This window comes from Phasianus colchicus, chromosome 1 (genome assembly GCF_987193195.1).
Source record: "Phasianus colchicus chromosome 1, bPhaCol1.hap1.1, whole genome shotgun sequence".
Taxonomy (NCBI): domain Eukaryota; kingdom Metazoa; phylum Chordata; class Aves; order Galliformes; family Phasianidae; genus Phasianus; species Phasianus colchicus.
The window spans coordinates 33,660,735-33,687,227 of record NC_143436.1 but is presented as its reverse complement, the minus strand read 5'-3'; the positions used below and the strand labels follow the sequence as shown (position 1 = coordinate 33,687,227).

At 34.9% G+C, this 26,493-nt stretch overlaps 1 protein-coding gene across 4 annotated transcripts in view; it reads right to left on the bottom strand.

Moving 5' to 3' along the window:
* The window catches only part of USP15 (ubiquitin specific peptidase 15), a 64,001-nt gene that overhangs the window by 19,592 nt on the left and 17,916 nt on the right, over positions 1-26,493 (bottom strand). The window contains exons 3-8 of one of the 4 annotated variants that reach the window (XM_031589536.2): positions 24,768-24,898; positions 21,767-21,893; positions 18,650-18,795; positions 16,187-16,248; positions 7,062-7,145; positions 1,835-1,979 (exon numbers count right to left, since the gene is read on the bottom strand). In XM_031589536.2, coding sequence (XP_031445396.1) covers positions 1,835-1,979; positions 7,062-7,145; positions 16,187-16,248; positions 18,650-18,795; positions 21,767-21,893; positions 24,768-24,898 — 695 coding nt within the window. The other 3 variants (XM_031589537.2, XM_031589538.2, XM_090138262.1) reach the window with 3 other exon arrangements.

The following is a 26,493-nucleotide window of genomic DNA, read 5'->3' as shown; positions in this document are numbered from 1 at the left end:
GTATACCACTACAGTTTGGGGGTTAACTGGACAGAAAACAGCTTTGCATAACATGATCCAGAGGTACTTTTCTGTGGAAAAGCAGATGAGTCAGCAGTGCATCCTTGTGGCAAAGGTGAGCAATTGCATGCTGGACTGTATTAGTAATAGTAGCCAGAGGGAAAGGGAAGCAAGTCTTCGCCTTCATTTAGCACTTGAGAGACTGTTCTTGTAATACTGTCCTTTTTAGACCTTCCCAGGGCAAGAAAGTGTGGATTGCCTCCAAGATGGTTTGGTGGACTACAGAACTACACACACAGAAAGGCTGAGAGCTGCAAGTATCTGTTCAACTTGAGAAAGACAATAAATGGCAAAAAGCTTGTTGCTGTCTGCAGCTGCCTAACTGGAGCCAGACTTCTGAGAAGTACAGTGATAGGACTGCCATCAATAGGCAAAAGCAAAAAGCTGGACCCATGATCACTCTGAGGTCCCTCCTAACCCCAATTATTCCCTGAGTCTATATACAAAGAAGGGATAGTTACATATCTCTAGAATACTACTTCCAAAAAAAATTTTAAAATCTCATAAACTTAGCTTACAAATGCATGTGAACTTACTTCTTCCCTAAATAGGCTAAAGAAGGAATTCAACGTAATTATGGAATCCTTGTGATGACTAAATCTCAAATATGCTTGGTAAAGATCTAATATCTTTATATACTTTGTAGAAAAAAATGAAAAAACCCTTAAGTACATTTTACAGTTTTTTGAACTAAGATTGCTTTGAAGACAAAAACGTGAGTTCCAGAATTAAACAGGAAGAAGCTAAATTACTGGGTCCTTCCAATACTAATGTATTTAGCTCAGAGAAGGCTCTTGAGGGATCTCATAATGGCCCTTCCAGCATCTAAAGTGGGCCTACAGGAGAGATACGGAGAGACTCTTTATCAGGGAGTGTAGTAATAATGACAAGGAGGTAAATGATTTTAAATTAAGAGAGGGTAGGTTTAGATTAGATATAAGGAAGAAACTTATCACTGTGAAAGTAGTGAGGCACTGGAACAGGTTACCCAGAGAAGCTGTGGATGGCCCATCCCTGGAGGTGCTCAAGGCCAGGTTGGATGGAGCCCGGGGCAACTTGAACTAATAGAAGGTGTTCCTGTCCATGGCAGGGAGTTGAAAGTAGAGGAGCTTTAAAGACCCTTCCAACTAAAACCATTCTATGATTCTATGACTATCCCACTGAAGCTTTCAATTAAAAGTAAAACGACTACGTTGTTTTTTTGGTCTTGGTAAGAGTACAGATATACTAGTATTTCCATTATAATCCTAGTAAAGAACCTAGACTTTATATTCCTATAAAATATCTCATTCATGAAAGAGCAAGGGTAATGGGGAAATATGTTCAATGGCTCCTTGCATAGTAATCTGTGCTTTGAAAAGATATGATAATTGGATATAAACAAAGGCCCAGTAATACACTGGCCATCTACTTTTTGACTTCAGCATTACAGTCTGTACCCAAGTATGTCTTAAAATGAAAAAGTATTTCTTGTAAAATGCCTGCATAGCAATCATTACGAAATAATGAATCCCACTTAAGGTTTCATTCATTTAGAAGGTTCAGTCTCCTTCTGACACTGATCACTATCCCCAGTGCAAGAAACAAGGGAAGCAATGAATGCAGCTATGTAAATCAGTTTTCCCAGTATACCAATATAGATACTAATTTCAAAGTATTAATCCTACTCCGCTCCTTACTGGAATCTCAATGCTAGTTCCCAAATATGGCAAGATATAACAAAATATTATTTTCCAAATAATAAAACAAGCTAATTTTATTCTCAAGTACATACCTGAATTGCTGAATTCATGAAACACGTGTTCCCCAAGTTACTCAGGCCACAGAGGCCTGGCTGTTCATTATGTCTTCCTGGCTCTGAATAATCATAATTCTTATAAGCAGTGTATGATGGGAGACAATAATTTGAATTTTTCACACTGTAAAAAAAACAAAAACAAAAAAAACATCTTTCACAATGTGAACATGTAATCCGCAGTACTTCCATACATACAAGTACTTTATAAGCATAAATTATTAAAAATTTTGAAGTAAATTCTGTGAAAAAGAAAAGACTAAAACCATTATTTAACTTAGGCAATAATATAAAATTCAGTTTAAAAGTCACCTCTGCAAACAACCAAAATCTAACATGCTGCAATTATTACATCCCTACCCCTTTCTGACTGGAGCAGCTTCACAGCTTACTCTTTTCTTCACTGCTCTATCAAATTTAACACACTCAGACTTTAGACACCACCAACAGCAATCAATCATTTATGCCCTCTTGCATCCTGCTACTGCAACAGTGAGGGCAGTGGGAATGGGAATGCAGAGTTACAGGTGAGAGCTGAGATTTCCAAGGCCACTGTGGAATAGCTGCCTCACTGCATCACACATTCTATTTATAGCTTCCCTGCTAGGACAGCACAATCCAGCATGCAAATGCAGAAAAACCTTGAGAGGTAAAAGAATGCGCAAAATGCTTTGCGACAACTTCATTATCAATCACTATGATGCATCTATTTGGTGAAACTGGAGAGGACTGAAATAGGTAAATTGGTAAGATTTGAAACAATTTGTTTCCGGATGAAGTCATGCAGAACACAAAATATAAAACAACAGCGTAGAAAGTATAACAGAACACCAGAAAAGCAGAAGAATCTTCTAAGATGATGCTCTGCAATATATATATATATATATATATATTTTTTTTTTGAAGACCAAACAGAATGCTTAAAATCTTTAACTCAGGCATTGACCATTATTAAATCTGCATGATAGTTTTGGCTAAACTTCAAGAGGATTTCTGCAGTCATTGAGCATTATTCACATTAGAAGATATTTGAACAAAAATGTGTAAGTCAAATATTAAGAAAGACAAAGAAAAATATGCAGTGCAAATAATCAAATCTGGTAAATAACTGAGGTTAAGATTTTAAAAGCCTGATGATGCAACAGTACCCAAACCCTTTTAAGAGTGTAACACTCCTTACATCCAACCAAATTTCAACTGTCTCCACAGCGTGCAACTACTCTTCACAGATAAGAGTTGTTTGGTTTTAATAAAAAGATTTACTGAAAAACAGAAGAGATTTTCTGCATTTTTGATGGTCTCAGATGTGAGCTCCACTGTCCCTTATAGCAACTGCAACTGCTGCCAAACTTCTACACCTGTCCATTTTAATTTAATAGGTGATTTTCCTAACCATGTGTTCATACTTCCCATTCCCATACTTAGGCATTTTCCTGCTCTCTGGCTTGCCCCAAAAGTGGCTAAATGGCACTGTGCTAACAGACAAGTTAAAATCCCTGTAAAGTTCATTCTGCCTATTCAGTTTAAGATTAGTTTCTATCCTTCATTCTAGTTTACAGAAGGTATTTTCCAACCTCAGAGGCTCCATCCCCTTCATGTATGTTTCTGCGCAGAACACTTTTCCATCATTAGACCTGAGTTCATTCAGGGAAAGTTACCCTTCTATCACCCTTTGCAACTGCAGCCCAGCTAGTGTCATCAGCCCCAGCTCCCTTAAGTTGGCAGCCTCATCACCACTGGCACAATCAGGTCCTTGTTGCAAAAGAAATGTGCTTCTCACAGGTTGCACATGTACAGGGTACACAGTAAGCAGCTACATGCATCCTTGCTTGCTTCCTATTGCTTTCCTCATGTGATTCAAAACATACACTTTTCACGTGTTTAGTAGAAGAGAGATCTCATGGAAGTTCAGGAGATGCAGGGGTAATAAGCAGATAGAATAGCATGGGGTTTTTCATTCTCCTCATTTCTTTTCCATAGCTACTTCACTGAAAATAGATCTTCAGTGGTGATTTGCTATGAGAGGTATTACTAGTATTTCTATCGTAAAAAGGGAAGTCACTTCTACTTCATCTTCTGTACTGGTCCACAGAAGGACATTTTAGAGATTCAGAGAATACAGTTACCACCTGTTCCACACGGAACAAATATTCCTATTTCTTCAACTAGCAAAATAACTAGACTACCTCATTTATTAATTAGATTGACAACCATAATGGCCATCAATGGACTAGAAACCCAATTAATTCTTTCTTGAGTTAAATATCACATTTATGCAGAAGCTTTCAGTGATATTACATCAAAATGCATCAGGAAAAATACAGTGCATACTACGTGCAAGGGACTTAGCTTTATCAGTTTGCAACTTTCACTTCTTCTAGAAGAAAAAAATTTTGTTTAAACTACATTGTGCCTCTTCATTCCTCTAAGACTGGTCAAAAAAATACAAGGTTAATAGCAGTCATTAGTAAAGGGCATGAAGTACAGTGATAGGATTAAAAGTACAAGCTTCAAAGTAAAAGAGAGTAAATTTAGATTAGATATTAGGAAGAAATTCTTTACTATGAGAGTTGTGAAGCACTAGATCTGGTTGCCCAGAGAAGCTGTGACTACTCCATTCCTACAGGTGTTCAAGGCCAAGCTGGATGGGAGCAATCTGGACCAAAGGAGGGAGTGTCCCTGCCCTTGGCAGTGATATTTAAAGTCCCTTCCAACCCAAATAATTCCGTGATTCTTTGATGATTTTTTTTTCTTTTTCTTTTTTTATTTTTATTTTAGACTATACTTACGATGTACTTTCCTAAACCATTATAAGGAAACAATATTTTTCAGATTAAAAACGCTGTTAGAATTCTATGATCACACTATAACAATTGGAGTAACAGGCTTGCTAACTACCATTAATAACTATTGCTACAATGGTTATAACTACTATGTAGTTGTAGCTACAATTGCTATAACCTTTCATTTGATTTCTCTGTCTCAAAAATAACCTTAGTCAGCAAAAATTATCTTCAAAACAAATGCTGTTATTTCCTTAAAGTCACAGCATCTCATGTCCATATGAAAGTGCCAATGGATCCTGAAGAGCCACAGATGTGCATAATTACACTACTGTACTGAAGATAATATGCAATGTGAGAGACAGTAAGGCAGAAACATGAAAATAAATTTCAACCTAGGCTGACATAAGTAGTTAATTAAAAAAAAGCAAAGAAAAGAAGATAGCATAAATTAATGAAAAAGTTCTTAGAGGAGGAGATATTTTGTAGAAGAGTAGCAACTAAGAGGAAACTGATCTCTACCCAAAATTGCAATCAAATATATTTACTTCTTAAAGCCAAACATTCTTAATGCAACAGCACATACTTTCAAGTACAAGGTATACTAATGGTATGACTTCTCTATTTTTGACCTAGTTAGTTTTGAATGTGTATTCTGACAAAAGTGTTACTACAGATTTTACTGTATATTTCATCACATTGTAAATTTGTGGATTTTTTTAGAATATTTTTAAAAATCCAAAGTTGGATTATCGTATTATAAGGCAAAACATGCTTCTGCACTGAGTATCTGCTTTATATAACATTCGTATCTACTGTCCTTTAGGTTACAAGAGAAAAAAGGCTGGTGTTTCACAACACTGTACAGAACATATACCTACTTTCTGATTTAGAAACCCTTAAGTTATATTTAAGGCACTTCAAATGATCGGTTCCTTAACAAATCTGAATTTCATATCACTTCCTTCTAAGCAAGTATTTCTGTTGAAAATCCTCAAATTTAAAAAACAAAAACAACAAAAACCAGACAAAAATTTATCTTAAGTTTCGAAAGCTTCCATTTTGACTTCAGAAGAAACCATAAATTACTACAGCATCACTAGAGAGATGCTAACAGTAAAGATAGAAAGAAAAAGAAATCTTGCTGACTACTTAAAATGGGTGCTCACTAGGAAAAAGCATCTGCTTGCTAAGCTTTGCTTTTGGCATTACAACTGTCTTTTGCATAAGCAATGGGGGAAGGAGAGATTAGTTCTCAGCTAGAGGCTCAGCTCTAGACAAGTAATTTTTCATACAACAATAGATAAAATGCTTATTTACTACACATTCACACACAGTACAACAGACTGCAGTTAAACACATGGATTTCAACTGTTTAACAGTGAGAGTTGGGGCTACTCACAATTGGTAGAAGCACAAGTGACACTTCACCCCTTACGAAAAATCACTTCTGATAAATGCAGTATTTAACTGGAAGATATTGTATAAGATATTTAATATTTGTATCACCTTTTAAATATTTAGAATCTTCATGTTTGATCACAAAATGCATGTTTGGAAAAATATTTTAAATTTGAGTGAATTGTGAGAATAAGGCCCTTTAATTTTACCCCAGTTTGCATTAGAGATGGGTGTTTCATGGCTTCAAATATTTCAAAGGTGCTCAACCTAGCACTCTGTTAAAGTTAAATAATTCCACATTCTTCTATATTCACCAGCTTTTAGAGTTGCGTCACATATCAAAAGACTACACACAGAGTTGGTCACTGAATACAGAAGCTCTTCTCCTAGAGTCTTACTGCAATCTTTACAAAACTTTTAAGTTGCCATATAAAGGATAAAGCCCTTAAAAGTGAGAAGCCTCTTTTGCTAAGCCTCTGCTCATGATAATGCTCAAGCACATCAACCAAACCAATCTCTCTCAAATCTCCTAGCACTAAGACAGGGATGTTATGTTGCTAATAGTTAATCAGTGGCTATAATCACTATGATGACAATCATCATAGCTAAAACAGCCCAGCTGCTGTGGTTCTTAAACCTACATGTGCTATCATATATACTGCTATAATACCTTAGCATCAATAAATCAGGAGAAGTAGGTTATACTTTTTTGTGGCCCACGTAATATCAAACATTATATTAATGAATTTAGTTTGCCATATCAAAAATAAAGTCCTCATATATTTTCTCACAGTGCTCAATGTTATTTTTAGCATATGAATACTAAGGATTACCAAGCATCTTGAACGGAGTTTTTTCTGCTATCACGTTTGACAACATCTATATTACAAAATAGCCATCAGTAACAATTCATTATCAAAATACTGACAAAACAAATCAAAATCCTTAAGGTAGGTAACATGGAAATTGTTTATGTCACACTGGGGTGATTGATTTAAAATTTTTTAAGATATATTGCTTACTTTCTGTTGTTCATGTTGTTATAATTATTTGATAGAGATGGAGAGATCTTTGGTAAAGTTGAAAAATTGGATGCACCTGGGGACCTTTAAAAATATGAAAATGGTAAATTAGATAAAAATTCTGAGATATTAAAAACCTTGAAAGAAAGCTAACAAAAGAACAATGCATATAAACAAGCATGGAAAATAAATACTTTATAAAAAAGGGCAAAGCACTAAAAATATCCAAGACATGCAAGCTCTCAGAATGCTTCACAATAGTTTCATATCATGTTGAAGGAATACTGAGTGCAATTAAAAGAAGCAGGCAAACAAAACAAAAAAACAAAACAGACCACTGTTCTAAAAAAGCCGCTTTCAGTTTGTAGTAAGACAACAGGTATTGCAACGTTCTATAGCCTAGAATGCAAATCTAATACGAAAATTGTACATTTCTTTTCAGTTAACCATAAATGGATGTTGAGACGTGATATAAAAATGAATAAGACATGTATTCCAATATTAGTTTAATAGCAGCATGAAGCCATTTCAATATGCTTGTCTTATTAAAATTATTTAAAGAAATTCAGGATATCATGCAGAATAGTAAGCAAATTTTAAAACCTCTTTAGCCGGAAGTAATAGCATTATCATTCATCCCCATTGCTTAAGCCTAATCTTAAACATAAGAATAATGTATATTCCACTCATAATGATCCCCTCAATGCAATGTATACAATATATGGAAATCTTGCTGTGTTTTTTTTTCTTTCTTTTCCTTTCTCCTCTTTTCTAGATCTTATAGAAAACCACGTGAAAGGCTATGAATACTTATAAAATCTTTTGTGTTTTTCTGTGGGCTCTATGCAATCCAGCTGGGTTAAAAAAAGCTCCAGCTGTTCTTGTGAAGCTTTGAAATATGTCTCACGATATTAAGACAAGAAATTTCGTATGCTCATAATATTTTAAGCACATAACAAGCACCAAACTGCAAAAAGATAGAGACATTTTTTACTCTGGGAATCTTTCCTACTGTATTTTGACATTAATTTAAAACTTTTGATCAATAAATCTTTTCCAAAAAAAAAGATGCTTTGCGACGTTAAGAAAAATGAATAGCTTTTTTGTAGATTTCCTTTATCAATCTAAATCTTCTTTGATCATTATCTTCAAAGTAGTATACACAGACATGTCCACAAGAAAGATACAGAACTCAAGTTATTAGTTCAAGCTAACTTGAATTCAAGACACAAATTATGCACATTCACTATTTTTAAAGAAGGTATTTCTATGGAATCATTTTGAATGGAAATCTGAAGCTTTTATATAACTTAAGACAAATTCAACTGCAGTATTGTTTTAAAATTCAAAATGTGATGTATAATAATTGCTGTCTCACAATTCAAAGAAACCAGAAAAAGCTACAAAAAAAAGTTTTTCAGCAAAAATAAGTTATTTTGTTCCTCAGAGAAGAGAAAAATCTGTAGTTTTACTCCTTGCTCCAATGCGCTGCTGCCTGTATGATAAAATAACTGCTTAAAACTAAATGTTTGCTATCAAATAGCAAGCGATAATGATACGTAAAACAGTAAGAGATTGATACAACTCTGAGATGTGCAGCCTTTCTATCTGCTTACATTACCAAATCCTGTGTGCAAAGATTGTGCAAAGATTAACATCATTCATTCATAACTCCTTCAGAGCTTCTAGCACATTTCAATACTCGTGGGAAAGCTTTGGTAACCACACTGGCAGAAATTCTCCCATTATTAAAAAGGAAATGAAAAAAGGATAACAGAAGACTTTGAATGGACAGTAAGTACTACTACTGAAAGTATTGCTATACCTTCAGTTAAGATTGTACAAAGACAACTACCAAAAGTATCTTGCAATAAAACAACTGCAACATCTTGGCGTTTTTGGTTTTTTATTTTAAAATTAGCATCACCTTGTTGCAAAAGAAAAGCAGCATTTCTTCAGCATTTCATCTCATTATTCATACTTCTCATTTGTTTTTCTGGTTAATGTTCAACACCTTTACCTGAAAACTTTGTTGACAGCTATTTAGTAGTGATACGGCTGACTACCGAACTCAGAATTGTACAAGAACGTTCTTTTATCCATACTGAGGGACAAATGAATACAGACTACATTCTTTCCCATGGACAAGCTACCAGAAATATTCTGAGTAGTAAAAACAAAGAACAATTTTGCTCTGGATTTTTGTCAATATGCGTAGAAGACTAAACAAAAAATTCTGGTCAAAACTGTGCAGTATTCTGGTCTTAATGGCAGAGCAAGGTTTATGTTCAAATCCAAGTGTATTTGCTTATTGCTTCTATCAGTGAAATGAAGCAAGTTTCCTTGCCAAAGCCAAAGACTTTTTTGCCAGTGCCTGCTTATCATCTACAAAGACATCTTAACTTCCACTATCAATATGAACCATGACTTTAGTCCACTACCCTTCTCCAAATATACTTCCAAGAAGCATTTTGCAAATGACATTGTTAATTTAAATTTATAAGCATGTCTTTGCAGACATTCCATTGCTCCTTGAAAACCCATAATCAAGCAATAAAAGACTACTAAATAACAGCAAAAAGAAGAGAAAATATTCTAGGAGCAGTGATCTTATAAGTTATTCTGAGCTGACATAGTGAATAGAGAAACCAAAACACAAGACTAAAACTCAAGAACTGGAATCAGGATTGAATAAAATAATCAACGATCCCTGTGGGTCCCTAGTAACTTCAGTTATTCTATGACACAGAACAAATAGCTCCCTTATTTCTCCATTCTCAACAAAGACTGAGCACCAGGGTAATAAATTATAATGTAAAAAGATTCGTAAATTATAGGTAGTATTAGAGGCTAGAACGCAGATAATAACCATATCCTTGTCAGCAGGATGTACAAATGTAGCTACACACACTTGAACAACAGACATGCAAATACTTATCTAACACCTACTTGGTATTAAATCTGGCAAGTGATGTAAAGGGCAACAAGATAGATTCTAAAAGTATACAAACAGCAAAAGAAGACAAGAGAAAGCATGGGTCACTGCTAAATAAGGCAGAGACCCTAGTAACAAAGGGCATGGGAAATGCTAAGGTCCTTAAATGTCTTATTGTGTATCAACTCTTAGGAGTTGCAGGTCTCCGAGACCAAAATCTGGAGCAAGTAAGAATTACCCCTGTGAAGAATAATCAGGTTCACGAACATCTAAACACACAGGAGATGCATAGGATGGAGCCTGACAAGATGCCTCAACTGCTGAAAGCACTGGCTGATTACTGTAATGCTACTCAGTTATCTTTGAAAGATTATAGCTACATTATAGCTACTGGTAGAGCCCTAAGATTGGAAAATATGGCAATCATATCTTCAAGACAGCAAGCCAGAAAATATAGGAAACTACAGACTGCTCAGGCTTATCCCTCTATTTGAAAATATGATAAATATTCTAATAACTGAATCTGGAAACTACTTTCAGACATATGAAGGACAAGAAGGTGACCAGTAGAAGTCAGCATGGCCTTATGAAATGGAAATGATAATTAAACCACCCTGATACCCCCGCTACTACTGAGACAACTAGCTTGTTGATGGGAAGGAAGCAATGGATGCATCTGCTTCAGTAAGGTTTATAACACTTTTGACAGACCACGTAGGCGTAATGCTGTTCAGAAGGAGCTCCCCAGGCTGGAGAAATAGGGAGACAAAAGACTCATTAAGTAGATAAAAGGAAATGCACCTGGGGAAGAATAGCCCTCGGGACCAGTATATACTGAAATAAAAACATAGGCTGACAAACTGAGAAGAAGCTTGGTAAAGATGGTCAACAGCCTCCAGGGCTGTATTCAGAAGAACAATGTCAGCATGCTGAGGGAGGTGAGCCTCACCCTCTCCTTGGCAATTTATCCTGATGAGGCACATCTAGAACGTGGGGTTCAGTTTTGGGCTCTGCAGCACAGCAGGGACATGAAAATAATGGAGCAAGTCCAGTGAATGCCTACAGAGATGGTTAAGGAACTGGTGCATCTGACCTGCGAGGACAGAGCAGGAACTTTTCAGTCTAGAAAACAGAACACTGCAGAGGGTCCATGCCAAGAGGTATAAATATACAACGGGAAGGGATGAAGAATACTGTGTACGCTAGTGAATCACAGTGAAAGGACAAGAGGCAATGGATACATTCTGAAATATAGGAATTTCCATCTAAGACAATAACAAAAAGGGAAAAAAGGGATAAACAATTTTTTTTTTTTTAATAGTGAGGGTAATCAAACACTGGGATTGGCAGTCAGAGAAGCTGTGGCTGAGTGAAGATTTTCCAGTCATATAATATCCCAAGTTGGAAGGGACATACAAGGATCATTGAATCCAAATCCAGGCTCCACATAGGACTACCCAAAAATCAAATCAAACCATATTAGAAGAATATTGTCTGAACACTTCTTGAAATCTGGCGTACTTGGTACCTTTATCACTTCCCTGGGAAGGCTGTTCCAGAGCCCAAGCACTCTTCTCCATAAACAACCTATTCTGATCTCCAACCCAACCCTCCACTGAAGCAGCTCCATTCTGTTCCCTGGGGTCCTGTTATCACTGGTGCCCATGAACAAAGCTCAGTGCTGTCCTTCTGCCCACCTCATGAGGAGCTGCAGGCTGCCATAAGGCCTCCCCTCAGCCTCCTCTGCTCTGGGCTGAACAAACCCAGGGACCTCAGCCACTTCTCATATCTTGCCATCTAGACCTTTCACCATCTTTGTAGCCCTCCTTCAGGCAATATTAGCTTCTTTCTGTCTCATACTGTGGCACACAAAACTGACATAGCTAAAGAATTACAGATGTTTGCTTCCTAAAAACTGAGGATACGCAAGCAATAAAATATTTCAAAAAGGACAGCTATGTGCTTCCTACTTCCTTTTGTAAAATATATACAGAGATCCAGGTCAGAAACAAAAAACAATTAAGTCTTGAGAGATTCTTCAAGAAAGGTATGCAAATTGAAAATAGAAAAGATTTTTTTATGAAAAAACTTACTGTGTGACAAATGTTGTAAGAAAACATTTTTAATTACAAAGAAAAGAATCATAAATGTGTCTCATCTCAAAAAAAAAAAATCAGTGTACTCTTTCACATAAAATTGTTAAGGCTAACAGCAGGCAATCTGTAAGTCACAGAAAGAAGCTGTTAACTATTTGAGGACTTATTCTACAGCAATGTCAAAAGGAGCAGGCCAGAATTAAATCTGTTACTTTTACTATACACAGATGCATATGATAGTTTAGTTGAAATATTTGTGGCCACATAAGAAGCATTTTTGAAGAAATTAAAAGGACTTCACTTCAGTTTTAAGGTCTCTGAGAAAACAGTAAACAATACCTTCCTAAGGGTAGAAGAAAATAAGATGCTATTTAACAGTATCTTTGTATTTTTATCTAACTTGCTTTTATATAAATTTGCACATAAACAGGTAACAATTTCTAAACAGAGAACTAATAGAGAAAGCTTGTCCTCATTATTCATTTGGTACCTCATAGAACTTTCTAACATTAAGTTCCTTTCTTCTTCTCTCAAGTTTTGGGATCAGAGATCGTAATAAGATTTTAATTGTTGCAGAGTATTTCCCAGAACGTGAATAATTTGTTTGGTTTTTTTGTAAAGTTTGCTTCACTTATGTGAACTACAGCCTTAGATTTTTGTTTCCTATTTTAAAACATGACAGCAAACCATTCAAATAGGTTCTCCCACCCACACGTGAGGAATAATCTGAAGAATGATACAGATTTGCAAAGTTAATATAACACAATTTTCTGCGGAGCTATCCATTAATGCTGAGTAATAGCTATTTTGGGAGCAGATGACAGAAAAGACATTTGAGGAGAAGCCACTCTCAGCTCCCCAGAAACAGTCTCACAGAAGCCAAGCTTCCTGAGCAACAAAAATCCCAGTAGCTGATATAAACAGTTGATATAAATAGAACTTCTCGGAGGGCCAAAATCCAGCTATTCCCATGACAGAAGTCTGACTCTTTACACCATATTCACATACTTTCAGGCATAAGAAAAAATACCGAAGTCAGTGTTAAAATGAGACAACAGCAGATATCAGCAGAATTTAGAAGATTACTTATTTAATTTACAGGAAATGTTGCAATTACTTCCTAAATGATGTAAATTCAGAAGTTAGAAGAACAATATACAACACAAATGTAAGCACTGACAATTTTGAATGTAGGGCTGAAATTCTCAACTGCACAATGGACCTAAAAACTGAATTTCCTCCAAGCTCCCTTAGAAGAGAAAGCAATGGTTTTGGTATGCTTATAATAAAGATTTTCATTTCTACCAATTAATTGCAGTTATGAGCAAAACAGCATTATTTTCCAAAGCAATCTCCTTTATGCTGATGTCATAATTTTGCCACTTTCAAAGTAAATTTGTTCTTCTCTTGCTGCAGAAAAGATGATCACACCTTTAACATGTTTCTTATTAAAAAAAACCTCTGCCTTCATTCATCACCTGTAAGCGATAAAAAACGATGACAAATGAAGCAATCAAGTTAAAGATTGCTGTTATGCTTGCGCTACCAAGAAAGAGGCAGGAAGAATGTGCAAAACATCTCAGTATCTGAGCAGACAGGAATCTCATCAAGTTGATAAAAGGAAATGCAAAGTCATTCACCTGGGCAGGAATAGCCCTAGAAACCAGTACACGCTGGGATAAAAATGAAGGCTGACAGGTTGGAAAGCAGCTTGGCAAAGACGGTCAGCAGGCTCCAGGGCTGCATTCTGAAGAACAATGCCAGTACGCTGAAGGAGGTGAGCCTTACCCCCTTTCTTGGCACTTCATTCTGATGAGAAATACTTAGAGTCAGGGTTCAGTTCTACGCTACCCTATACAGGAGGGCATGGAAATACTGGATCAAGTCCAGCAAAAGGTGACAAAGATGATTAAGGAACTGGAGCATCTGACCCGAGAGGACAGAGCGGGGGCTGTTCAGTCTAGAGAGGCTTACGCAGATGGAACTGTTCCAGGGTGATCTTGGAAATGAGTATAAATACCTAGTGGTATAGAAACATCAGCGGTGTCCATAGAAAAGACAGGACAAAAACTGATGCACAGGCAATTCCATATTGTATTTTTATTTTTCATAGTGAGGGTCTGTAAACAATGAAACAGGTTGCCCAAGAAGGCTGTGGAATGTGCCATTTCTCAAGTAGCTTACTTCAGGCGACCCTTATTTGAATAGGTAGTTTGAATTAGACAATCTTCAAACTTGCCTTCCAATCTCAACTATTATGTGATTCTATGAAAAGCTTAGCTGATGTTCTGAAATAATCCCGGCCCTTTCAAGCATTAGAAATCTCTTATACTTTCTAGTGATCTATATTTTGGTCTTTTAAAATATGGCATTTTATCCTGTAGCTTCAGAACATGTTTACAGTTTTTACTCTTCTAAAAAAGGCACTGCAAACAGCTACTCAGCTGCCAGTGCAATGTGTGTAAACAATAACAAGACTGTAGGAAGGTGTATGGGGATACAATGCTAGCAATGACATACTAATACTCCTGGTATCTCACACAGGAGAATCAGAAGTAGTGTAATATATTTTTTATTCCTCTTATGATTTATTAGATTTTTCACAAGGTTTTATATAGATGTAAAAATCTGGCCCCATTACTGCTTGCTTATAGCTTTTATACGAATCTACTAAATTTTGCAAACCTTTTGAATTTGGATATGAAATTTCAATCTATGTTTCTGATAGCTGACGAATGGCAAAAACACCACTTCATATTGGAACTATTTATCCTCATTTTCTGAATATCTTATAAACCTTCTCTGGCACTAGAACTTTCTATTGTCATTTTACTTGTCCCCAGATCAAACATTTTTCAGGTGACATGCTTCAATTTATATGAAATTTCTCAGTGTTTTCCATAAAGTGGAGTAAAAACATGGCAGACATGGCAGGATGGTAGGGATGTCTTCCTACCAAAACTTTTTTTTTTTTTTTTTTAAAAAAAAGGCATGACATTCAGTCAACTGAACGCTTTTTAAGCTCAGATATGTATTTGGCATATCATTCTTTTTGCTGCTCCACAATTTCAATTCTCTTTCTGTCATAACATCCTGCTAAGTAAAATTAAACTGTTCCAATTAAACTTAAATTGAACAGCTCAGACTTCATTAAGCAACTTAATATAACCTGTTGCTCCTAATAAAAGTGAGACAAAACGTCAAAAAGATTGAAAGTCTGTATCTTTCAAAAGATAAGCAACTATACTACAAATAAATCGTAAGCAACACTAAATCTCATTGCATTAATTCAAAATAACAAAAGAAATGAGAGGAACGTAGAACATTTAAATGAAAGATAAGCTCAAGAATCTACCAAAGGGGAGAAAAAGCAGTTAACAAAATATGTACGGCTGATATTAAGTTTACTGGTTCCAATCGTTCCTCAAAACCCTTGTGTATGCTGGAGGATACCATTTAGATTGTAGAAACGCTGCTGAAAAATGTATTCAACTAAAAAAAACCAAACAAACACCATGCCCAAGTCTTTTTTTGATCCCTTTCCATTATATGTAGGTGCTACTCATAATGGCAGCAGGAAGAACAGAAATATAACATCATACTCCGTAAACTGATGACAGCCCAACAAGAACAAAAGCAACATCCTGGCAACACAAGACAATTTAATAATGTTTATGTGTAAATAATACGTGCTCTGAAGATAAAAGGAAAAGCTATTCACAAAAACATTCAAATATACTGATGAAATTCAGGTATCTGTATTTTCCTAACAAATACACTTGAAACAGAAATCTAAAATAAGCCAAGTTTCAGAGTTTCCTACTAAAGATTTTCTTCTATTTTTAAACAGGACAAAGTATATCACTGGCCAAAGTCATCAAAGTTGTGCAATGAACATGCAGGAAATCACCTTTTTAATATTATGTTCTACATTGTGCAGCGCTTAAAACAGATAAACAACTCTGCAATTATTGAGACAAAATATAGAAAAGGCGATATGCAGAACAGAAAGAAAAACCAACTGCGTTTTAAAGGAAAATATTATGGGAAAATAGATAAGCTGTGGTGAACAATATGCAAAACTTGTGACTTACTTAGGAGTTGAAGAACCTCTTGGCCATGTTCCATCCTCATTCTTCTGTTCTATTACCAGCACCTACCACAAAAAAAAAACAAAACAACACAATAAGAATACCAAAATAAAAACAGTATTTTCCAGTGTTTTTAATCAATTTGCTTATGCGGAATGGAGACAGAACAGACTGATGTTTAAGTTACTATTCTCTGAGGTTAACTGATATATTTTCAATTACAATGCACCCTTACTTATTCTCTGTTCATTTTTCTGGCTGCACCTTGATCTGAGCAACTTTGGGTTTCAACAACCTGTGGGTAAAGTGACACGGTCTTACCTCTCAAAAAGATCAGATGATCACCTGCCTAAACAGAATCTATAGAAATGACATCTATACAACAGTGCAGTTAAGAAATGGATATTCCTGAACAAATGCTGCCTGACACACAACCCAGGTAGGTAGGAAATTAAAAAAAAAATTCCACCTTATATCCTTAAAATCTTGTTTTTTGTCCTTTTTTTTTTTTTTTAAGAAACAAAAATATTCTAGTCAATGTGCCTAATATTAATTTTCCAAATGGAGAGTAGACTAATGAAATACAATTAATTCAAGTTGTTATTGATACAAATGGGAGAACAGAACACTCAGTCCTAAACACAGGCAAGTGCCATTTGAGATGCCTTTGGGTATTTGAGATATCTGCCCTATGCTGGCAGATATGACACCGGACCCACAAAAAGCTCATGTCTTTCTGGATTGACAGCTGGGATAGCCCAGATCATCTGGCAACTAGATTCTAATATCTGAAACTAACTCTTAGTTTCAAGTACAAATAATTTCATGTAAGTGTACACTAATATTTCAGGATGCTAACTATCTGCCATGCCATACTTTTGTGTGTCTGGACAAACACATTCTATAATATATTCATACATACATACATTCACGCATACACTTGTCCTCAGAATCTGACATAATCATGCTGTCTCTTGAAGATGAAATCACATTCTTAGTCTGCATACACTAAGGAAACCATTGAAAACCAGCTTTCTATTACAGTTTTCGGCCTGGAAAATAGTGGTTTACTATTTTGAATCTTGAATGCTGTAAAACATTCTGCCCATTCTTCCTTTTATTGGTTTTCAGAGACTATTAAATGAAAGGAAGATGCAGATGTATGAGTTCAATGGAATCCTTTTAAGCTCACTTCAGAAATCAACTGCTGAATTCAAAACATTCAGTCACCAATCATGCACACAGCTTAGTTTTACACGGTAAGAAGTAACTATTAGATTAAACAGACTAATAGAATAACTACCACTAAATTAGGAGGCTTGATGAGAAAAATATCAGCCTTGTATGTCAGCAAGTACAACTGACCCAAACACACATGCTCTGCATGGGACATATAGCATTTTCAGAAACCACGGTTAAACTGTTTTGAACAATATTTGTTTTCCTTTCCTTTAAGTACAGATGTCACCAGCAGATCTTTTTATGGCTATATTAGACCATGCACACTTCACAGTTAATGTTTCACTGGGATAGAGGCAATTTTTAAGATATATTTTTGACACAGGTTCTTACAGTAGGACCTGTGCATCATGAAAATAAACTATGTGAGGCTCTAACTGAAGTTAAAGGGCACAACAGTTCAAGCTGTTATTTTGGTGCACTGTTTACTTACCTTCCACGCCATAAAAGAAAACAGAGGCACAACAAACACTGTTGTTAAGTAAGCTAAAGTCAAGTATTTCGAAGAAAAAGGAAATATTTTAATATAATCTTGTCTACAATTACTGCCATAAAATTTTATTCATTCTTATTTGCAGTATAACAGTATGACCTACAGTTAATGAAAAAAATTCAACTTGATTTGAAGAGTAATGAATCAATGTAATCTGAAAAGTTACTCCAACGATGAAATTGTTCAATCAGTTCACATTTAAATTTATATAGTTTATTCCCAATTGTAATGTTAAAAAAAGCTATCTAGAAAAAAATCTTCCCACAAAGGCATTTATAAGTAAGGATGTACTCTTGTGCAAAAGCAGAGCTTTTGAGCTCTTTTCTCCCTGAAATATTTTTATTTTTTCTTTCTTTCTGAATTCCAGATACTGCAATGAGTCTTTTATTTTCACAGTCTTGACAATTTTTTTTTTAATTTTATTTTTTAAATAAAGTTGGGTTTCATTACAGAAACATATCTCAATCTTTGGAATATTGCTTATTTCAAGTTTTGCCAAATTCAAGTCAGCAATGTTACATTTATTTCTTTATATTTCACTAGTAAATTCATATTTAAAGATGAAAATAGAATTAGAAGCCGCTTTTATTTTTCTTTGTTTAAAAAAAGTACTGTCCCTAATACACTTTATTATCACTGTTAAAAGTATGGAAAATACCCTGGGTACAGATACAACTTCATGAGCAAAAAACAAACATTAAAAAACCAACAAAATATATGGTATAGCACAGTACCTGTCCCTGGTATAAACCAGCATCTTGTATGGTACTATCTGGTTTATTCAAAGGTTCAAAAGTATTACTCATGTATTTGTTCCACAATCTGGTCTCTTTTTCACCTGGAATATTGAAGATTTTTCTTATCTCTTTTTCAATGGTATCTGTTTTGAAAAGGAGAAAACAGAATTTTAGCATTTAACTAGACAAACACTGCAAGACTGAATAAAACATCAGAATCAATAACCCTTATATTCAAAATATGGATCAAACTCTTGAAATGATCATATAATAGTATCATGCTGTAGAAAAAACAAGAAGGTGCTAGCTGGCATGCCCTTAAGATGGAAATAGTCAGAGGAGTCTTATTTCCTCCTGAATCTCCTAGCAAAATAGTCCAAATACATAAAAGCATAGGAGATGACAGGAGCTACCCTAGGTACCTGTATACTCATTTCCCAAAGCATGGTTACACAGGAGTGTGGGTGGACAGAGAATGATTAGAAGTGAAACTGGCAATAAAACTAGGGGCAGGAAGGGCAATTCATTCTGTTCCTTTCTCAATTCCACTGTTTTTTAACCTTCTACTACCCATGTCTCAGTGTAGTTAGCACTAAGTTCAACACACACACTCACAGAAATGAAACTCTGCTCTGTGCTGAAACACTACAATTCTCCTTGCCCTATACTATAAGGAAAGCTTGAGTAGCTTTTTTTTTTTTTTTTTAAATCTTCCTTTCCATCTGAATCAGTTCAAAACCAACGATTTCAAATAACTATATTTGAATACAAGCATGAATCTTTTTGGCACAATCTTAAAAAAATCCAGATTTATCAATGGCTTCCACTAAAGAAAAGAATTTGCAGAAGATATTTGATCATTAACTTATTAGTAACCATGAAAATTAAATATTTGAGCATTTCAGCTTTTGTTCTTAGAAAGTAAAAAAAAAATATCTCCTGTTCCAATTTCATTTACAGAACTAATATGGAACAGTAATCATCAATCCTATCAGATGACCATACAGTACATGCTATGACCAAGATTCTGGACAGAACAAGTTCCACTTGGCTTTTATGCCACTTACAGACTGTGGAACTAAGGTTTTTTTTTGTAATAATTTCTCAAGAGCTTAACCAATTCTGACTTTAAAATCCTAATCCCTGCGCCTTCACCAACTATCACTGAATTACCAACTTATAATCTAATATCAACGTGCCTGTTCAAGTATAAATATGAACACAATACTTTTAAACATGCACAGTCTGAGGCATATTGTGTATTCTGTCATTATTAGGTCTATCCTCTATAATTATTTCTTTTCTCTACCTCAAACTACCTTATCTTAGTTTCTACTTGTGCAGAAAAGCAAAGGATTTCAGGAATAACACATATTTGAAGACCGTGAATATTAGATTACACTTAGCGTATTTATTGTTCTCCAAAACCTCCTCAGTATATTTAAATTAAGGAAGGTCTTGTCCTGACCTCCTGAGGGTAACAAATACTGTAAGTAAGGACAATGGGTAGATACATTAAAACTTCTTGAATGGATCTAAGTACGGTATGTCCATTCACCCCAGTGGAATTTATACTGACTTAAAGGATGGTAAGAGAAAAATACCAGCAATCAGTTATTCTTTCACTCAAAAAAGGTATCTACTTTTCCAGCTCTTTTTCTGACATGTAAACTCTTTTGGATGTCCTGGCTATGATGGCACAGTTTGCTGTTCTGCATAAGAAGATTTAGCTTCAGAAAGAACATGTTTTCAAGGCTTCCAAGAGAATCTTGTCCACACCTCAGAAAAACAATTAAGGCCAGTGTCCAGAATGGGGTTGCCAGTGAGTCTGCTTCTTATTACCTTTCACGAGAACGTTCTCATAATTATCATTATTTCTACGCTAAGAATAAAAATGAATGTATATCCAAGTAACATTCATTCTGCATCTGATTAGAGAAAGAAAAAACAGAAATTTATATATAATCTATAATTCCAATGATACAATTTAATTCAATATGGCTAAAAAATAGCTTGAATTTGGTATATATAATTTTGAATAACATTAAATTGGTTTATCAAAGCTACTAGTTTTGCTTAGTGACTAAAGAGGTACACCTTGCCAAGTTAGTACAGGTTCCAAGAAGGGGAGTTAACATACAACATTGAAGCCTTGTTTCAAGGACAGATTACACAGCTCCTAAGTTTTTATTCCATTACAAGAAGCTGATTATCCATTTAACTTTAAGATTAAAATCTAACAAGGGAAAATTATTCTGTTTTTATGGTACACATTCCGCAAAATACTAAGTATAAGTCACTGCAAGTAAAATCTGAAAAGACCAGTCCTGCTGTCAAGCAATGAAAGGTAATGGTTGGACTTGACTATGTCCTTGGTCTGAACCACAATTCTAATTGCACAAATACAACTCACTCTAAGAATCTTACCCCAGATACACATGTACAAATACACCAAAAACCTGGGTTATGTGATCAATAATATCTCTGTGCATGTTCTGTTATATTCAGGGACAAAAATGACAATGTTTAAAGAACAGGCAAAATAACTATGAATAACTATGAGATCTGAATATGATAGAAGATTCAGTTACTTTAGAGAATGTGCCTGGCCTGCCAACTCACAGCCCAACAGTTACCTTTGTACATCAGCTTTAGGTATTAATTCATAAATCTAATTTGTTCTTGTGCTCTGTAATATACCCTTTTATGTATTAACTTAAAATCAAATGAAAAAAAGACATCAATGGAAGGACATGAAAAAAAAAACCAGTATTTCTTACACAAAAAAAAGTCATGAGGGAGCACTATGGCATCTAATAAGGATACTAAAAAAACATTGTCATACTGTTCACTTTCTGGAAAATGCAAATCTATGGAAATAATAAAATAACCCAGATACTTAGATAATAAAATAAAAAGTTTTTTTAAATTTACTGATAATCATAGATATTCTACATTGTTCAATTTCTAATTTCAATTCAAACAAGACTAGTCCCTTCCTTTGTAATCATTACAATGCTCATTTATCATTTTACATAGATTTATTCAGAATTCACTACTAAATACAATTTAAACAGGTAACAATCATACATTGTTCAGAGTGCTTATGCATACCTATTGTATCAGCTTTACTAAATCTTCGTGTGACAACATTGTTCATATTTCCATTTTCACAAAGCTTTAATTCTGTCAGATATACTTCTACTTTGCAGTGCTTTACAAACATACCCTGTTCAACAACCTGAAAAACAGATTGGCATCAAGTATTAGTCCAAGTACATGTATGCATACACAGTTCAAAACAGTTTTGAGACTTTTTCAAGAAACCAAAGTTCAAAGAAAACAGGACTTTAATAAATGCCAAAAACTAGTACTAAAATTCTCCTATAACATTTTAGAAATCTAATAAACTAAAAAGTAAAAACTGTCCTCACAAGATTATACCTCATCTGTGTTTATTAACACCATGACTTTCAAAGCTTTAAGTACAGCACAAATCACAAACAGGGATACTTAATCCCAAGATAAGATGCTTAAACAGAAGGTTAAAAGCACCAAAAGTTACTTTAAAAAAATAATAATCTCAGGACACATTCAATGTGTGCTGTCTCTTCAAAACATGAAGGACTATGTTTCACAGTTAACAAATACTTATCAAAAACACAAAACACACTACTAAATTCTAAATTTCACATATGTGATTTTTAAACAGATCTTATATTTAAAGTAGACCTACAAATCTTTCAGCTATGCTCTGGTAATGAATACCTTCATTTGAAATTCCAGCTACTCATTACAGCTGTTTATTATAGGTTCACTTTTGTAACTCCTATTACAAATTAGTAAAGTACAGGATTTTTTTTTTTTTTAAGTAAAAATGTAAAAAAAAATAACCAGGGTCACCTCTTAAATGTTTTTCCCTTTGATCTTCCAAAGTGTAACTGCAGTACTTAGTCATGTAGACTGTTCCCAAAATAACCATCACCCTGATATGTGATACATCTGACAAATATGGTTAAAAAAAAAGCCATCAGCTACTTGCTAGGAGAGATCTGCTATCTACTGTACAAATATAACTTCTATGCACGTGCTATAGGAACAAAAAATGAGTTAAGAATTTCATTGTAGTTCAGTGGTTTGCCACAGTTATGACTTCCAGCCATGACATTTAAATAAAAATGTCTTTGCTTCAGCAGCTTACTAGGATTTTCAGCTGCTAGAGTAACAACAAAATAGTTGTAGTAAACAAAACTGAGCAGTGTGGGTAAGACATTTCTGAGAAAAAAAAGACAAAGACAACGTAGTCATGTTACCATATGCTATAACAAATTCATAATGTTGTTTGACTCAGAACAAGTACAACAGTATATCAATTTAAATACATAAATTTAGATTCACATCTGAAAAAACACCCTTCTTCGTCCTCCTCCTCACCCTCAAAAAGTTGCTGTAGCAAACAAGAGGAAAGAGAAGCTTCACACCACTAGTATGCAAAAACAAAAACAACTAGCACATTAATATAGAGAGGAGAAAGACTCGTGAAGAAAATGAGAAAAGCATCACAATGAAACACTCATTCACCTGAAATGGAATATGTATCTCAGATGACAAATACTGCTCAAATTGGCAGAAGGTAATTTATCTATGCCAGTTTACCTGGCAACTCATTACACTGCAAGTATTTTTCCAGTCAGTCTCTTCCAAATACAAGGGAAGCTACTTTCATTACTTTCTCCCTCCTTCTATTTCTTCTTAAAGGCCAAAAAATTACAGAACCTCTACCATGATGATGCAAGAGTATTCATTTTGCTGAAACGTATCCTCAGGAACAACAGTAACAAGTTGATAATATGTATCATTAAAGAAAAGCCATTATAAAAGATTTCAGCTTTCACAGGACTAGATAAGCAAGACATACCAGCTGTGTCTCTGTAAAATAGAACACCTCTTAAAGTACCAACAGGAATGTTAAAACAAACTTCCCTTGCTGACCAAATGGACCTTGAAGACATAAAATTCATTCTATAGCTTAATCTAGCACTTCAGTTAAGTGGTCAGCATGTACTTAGAATACATTGATGTCACAGGAGGAAAAAAAACTGTATTACACCAAAAAGCACATTCTAATTATAATAGTTTCTTTCAACTTTTAAGGAATTAAAATGAAGAGCCATGCTATAGAAAAAACCATCCTAACAATCAATTTAGAAATGGCAAATATCACTGAATCACCAAGGTAGGAAAAGATCTACAAGATCATCCGGTCCAACCATCAACCCATCACCAATAGTACTCATAAACCATGTCCCTCACACAACATCTAAACATCCCCTGAATACCTCCAGGGTCGGCGAATCCACCACCTCCCTGGGCAGCCCATTCCAGTGCCTGACCACTCTTATAAATATGTCCAAATGTATTTTAAAATTTAGTAATTTATTACAGTAAGGATGCAACTTTAATCACTATTCTGAAAATCCCAAGAAACAATTCAAACAAAATTATTATGTCATCAATAAACTGGTAATATTGTATCGCCTTAACTGTAAGGATGGTATGTTCTGGAGCAAACAGTCAAACATGTTAATTTTTACAAGTTTGATAGTGATGGAGTGTCACAGTATCCACTGTACCAGGGACTCTTTATGTTCAGGTAAGTTTTTTTGGCTTGAAGAAAAAATACTACCGCAGCAAGTTGCCATACAGAGATTATGCTCATCAGGAAAGGAACTATGAAATTACTCCACAAGCATTAACGTTATTAGAACTGGATTTTTCACTGATATAGTCAATGTATTTTTTAAATTTTATATTTAATTTTCAAAATCATTTACATTAATAGACTTGAAAGCTTCTAAAGCAAGATCTTCCATAAAAATTAGAGGGCTTATCTCCAGAACTGAACTATTACACTGTTTCTCTGTTTTCAAAACTTGAGTCTCTAAATCTGAATAAAAACTAGGTAACCGAAATAGAATTTGTATATGAAGTCATAACGGACCAAGACTTAAAACTTTCTAATAAAATCAATTTCTAATGAACTTCTGTGGAACTCATACATATCTGCAGGACTATATTTGAATCATATTCATCCCAGAGGGAAATTTAAGAGTACCTTGCGTGCTATTGGCTCTTGACCTTCCATTAGCGTGTACCAGCTAACTAGCCTATTCCAGCCTTCAGTTGGCAACAGGATGTAGTCCAGCTCATCAATGAGATGTTCTTTGAGAGACTGAGAATCACCATCTGTAAGAGAACAATATTTTTACTTCAATATTGTAGTATTGTTAGCTGAACTCTTAAAGAAACATTTTTCATGTAAATAGCAAACAATATTTTCTGAGTCCAAAGCAAAATTATTTCAAAACTAGGCAAGCTGTAATCATTACAATAGAATTCCTCCTCTTGTGAACCCTGATGAAAACACCACATTCAACCACGAGCACCTACCTAGTTATCATGCACAGCTTTCATAGGATCCGTTTTCCCACTCACTTTGCACTCAAATCACTACATATATTTTCATTTCACACTACTGCCACATCCTCGACTAAAAAGGAAGGAATGGGTATCTACAGTAGATCAAGACAAACTTCAAAATCATTCACTCAGTGACAAATTGGGAAAACAGCATGGTACAATTCTCCTACTTAAAGAATCTGATGTACTCTGGAAATACAGTCCCTATTGAATTCTTCACAGGGACAAAGAGGCAGCACTTGAAAGAAATACAGCTTGGCTACCTCTTACATAAAGAAGCCTGCTTTTAGCTTACGTTCAATTTTTATTACAGTAGTAACACAGCAACTATCCTGTATGTGCAAGAAGTAATTTCAGATCTGAATCACTGCAAGCCTGAAACAACTACAGCAGTTTTCTTTCCAGTTGCAACTACACAGCTACAGGGCAGCAAACAATTCCTTATACAGGGAAAGATCAAACAGAGAGAGCCACACGTGGAACTCCAAAGAACAATGCAGGATAACAAGCTTAATTATGTATGAAGATATGTATGAAGAACAGACTGTAAGAAGTACACAGCTTATATATTTTCATTATCCTATCTGAATAAACTATTGAAAATACACAATTAAAACTGAGAATAAAAGAAAGGCAAAATAACACCAAAATGCTTCAAGTATTGGCCTTTCTCTTGGAAAGTTTTTGTAAGTATTATTTCTAAGAAAAATGAATATTGTTATCTATATTTTTCTGCAAGGAAAAGAATACAGCTCTCAGTATCATACACATGAAAAGCGCTAAGAACTTCCCATGCACCTCATCTGATTGGTCCTTTAATATTAACTATTTTTGTGTGTAAATATTTAATAAAGTATGTTTTAACACATTCCCTTTTCCACACGAAATCAACACATTAATGACATACAAGAGATATGTTTAAGAGATGTGTTCTCTTCCATGTGGAAGGAATAAAGAAGACTCCAGCTTACCAAGACTTTCGGAATCTCCTTCCTCTTCAGTATTTGCTGTATCTTCAGTTATCATAAGGAGCTAGTGAGAGACTGATAGAAAAAGCAATGCTTTTTGCTTTAATCACCAGTATGGAGAAGACATGGGAAAAGGATGCAAAGTGATCCTTTACTCCTATTAGCTTATCACTGGTGTCAACTACCTCTTCTCCCTCTATCTAAATGCCTTCACATGTGAACAAAGGATAGGAGATAAAATGTATGTACTGTGAATGTGTGTGTTATTTGTTGCTACCAGTTCAGAGATGACATAAGTATACAGTTTTGATAATATGTAATCTATCCAGAAAAGAGATGACTTGGTGTAGCAGAGGCTGTAATATGGTTTGCATGCATTTTTCTCCAATAAAA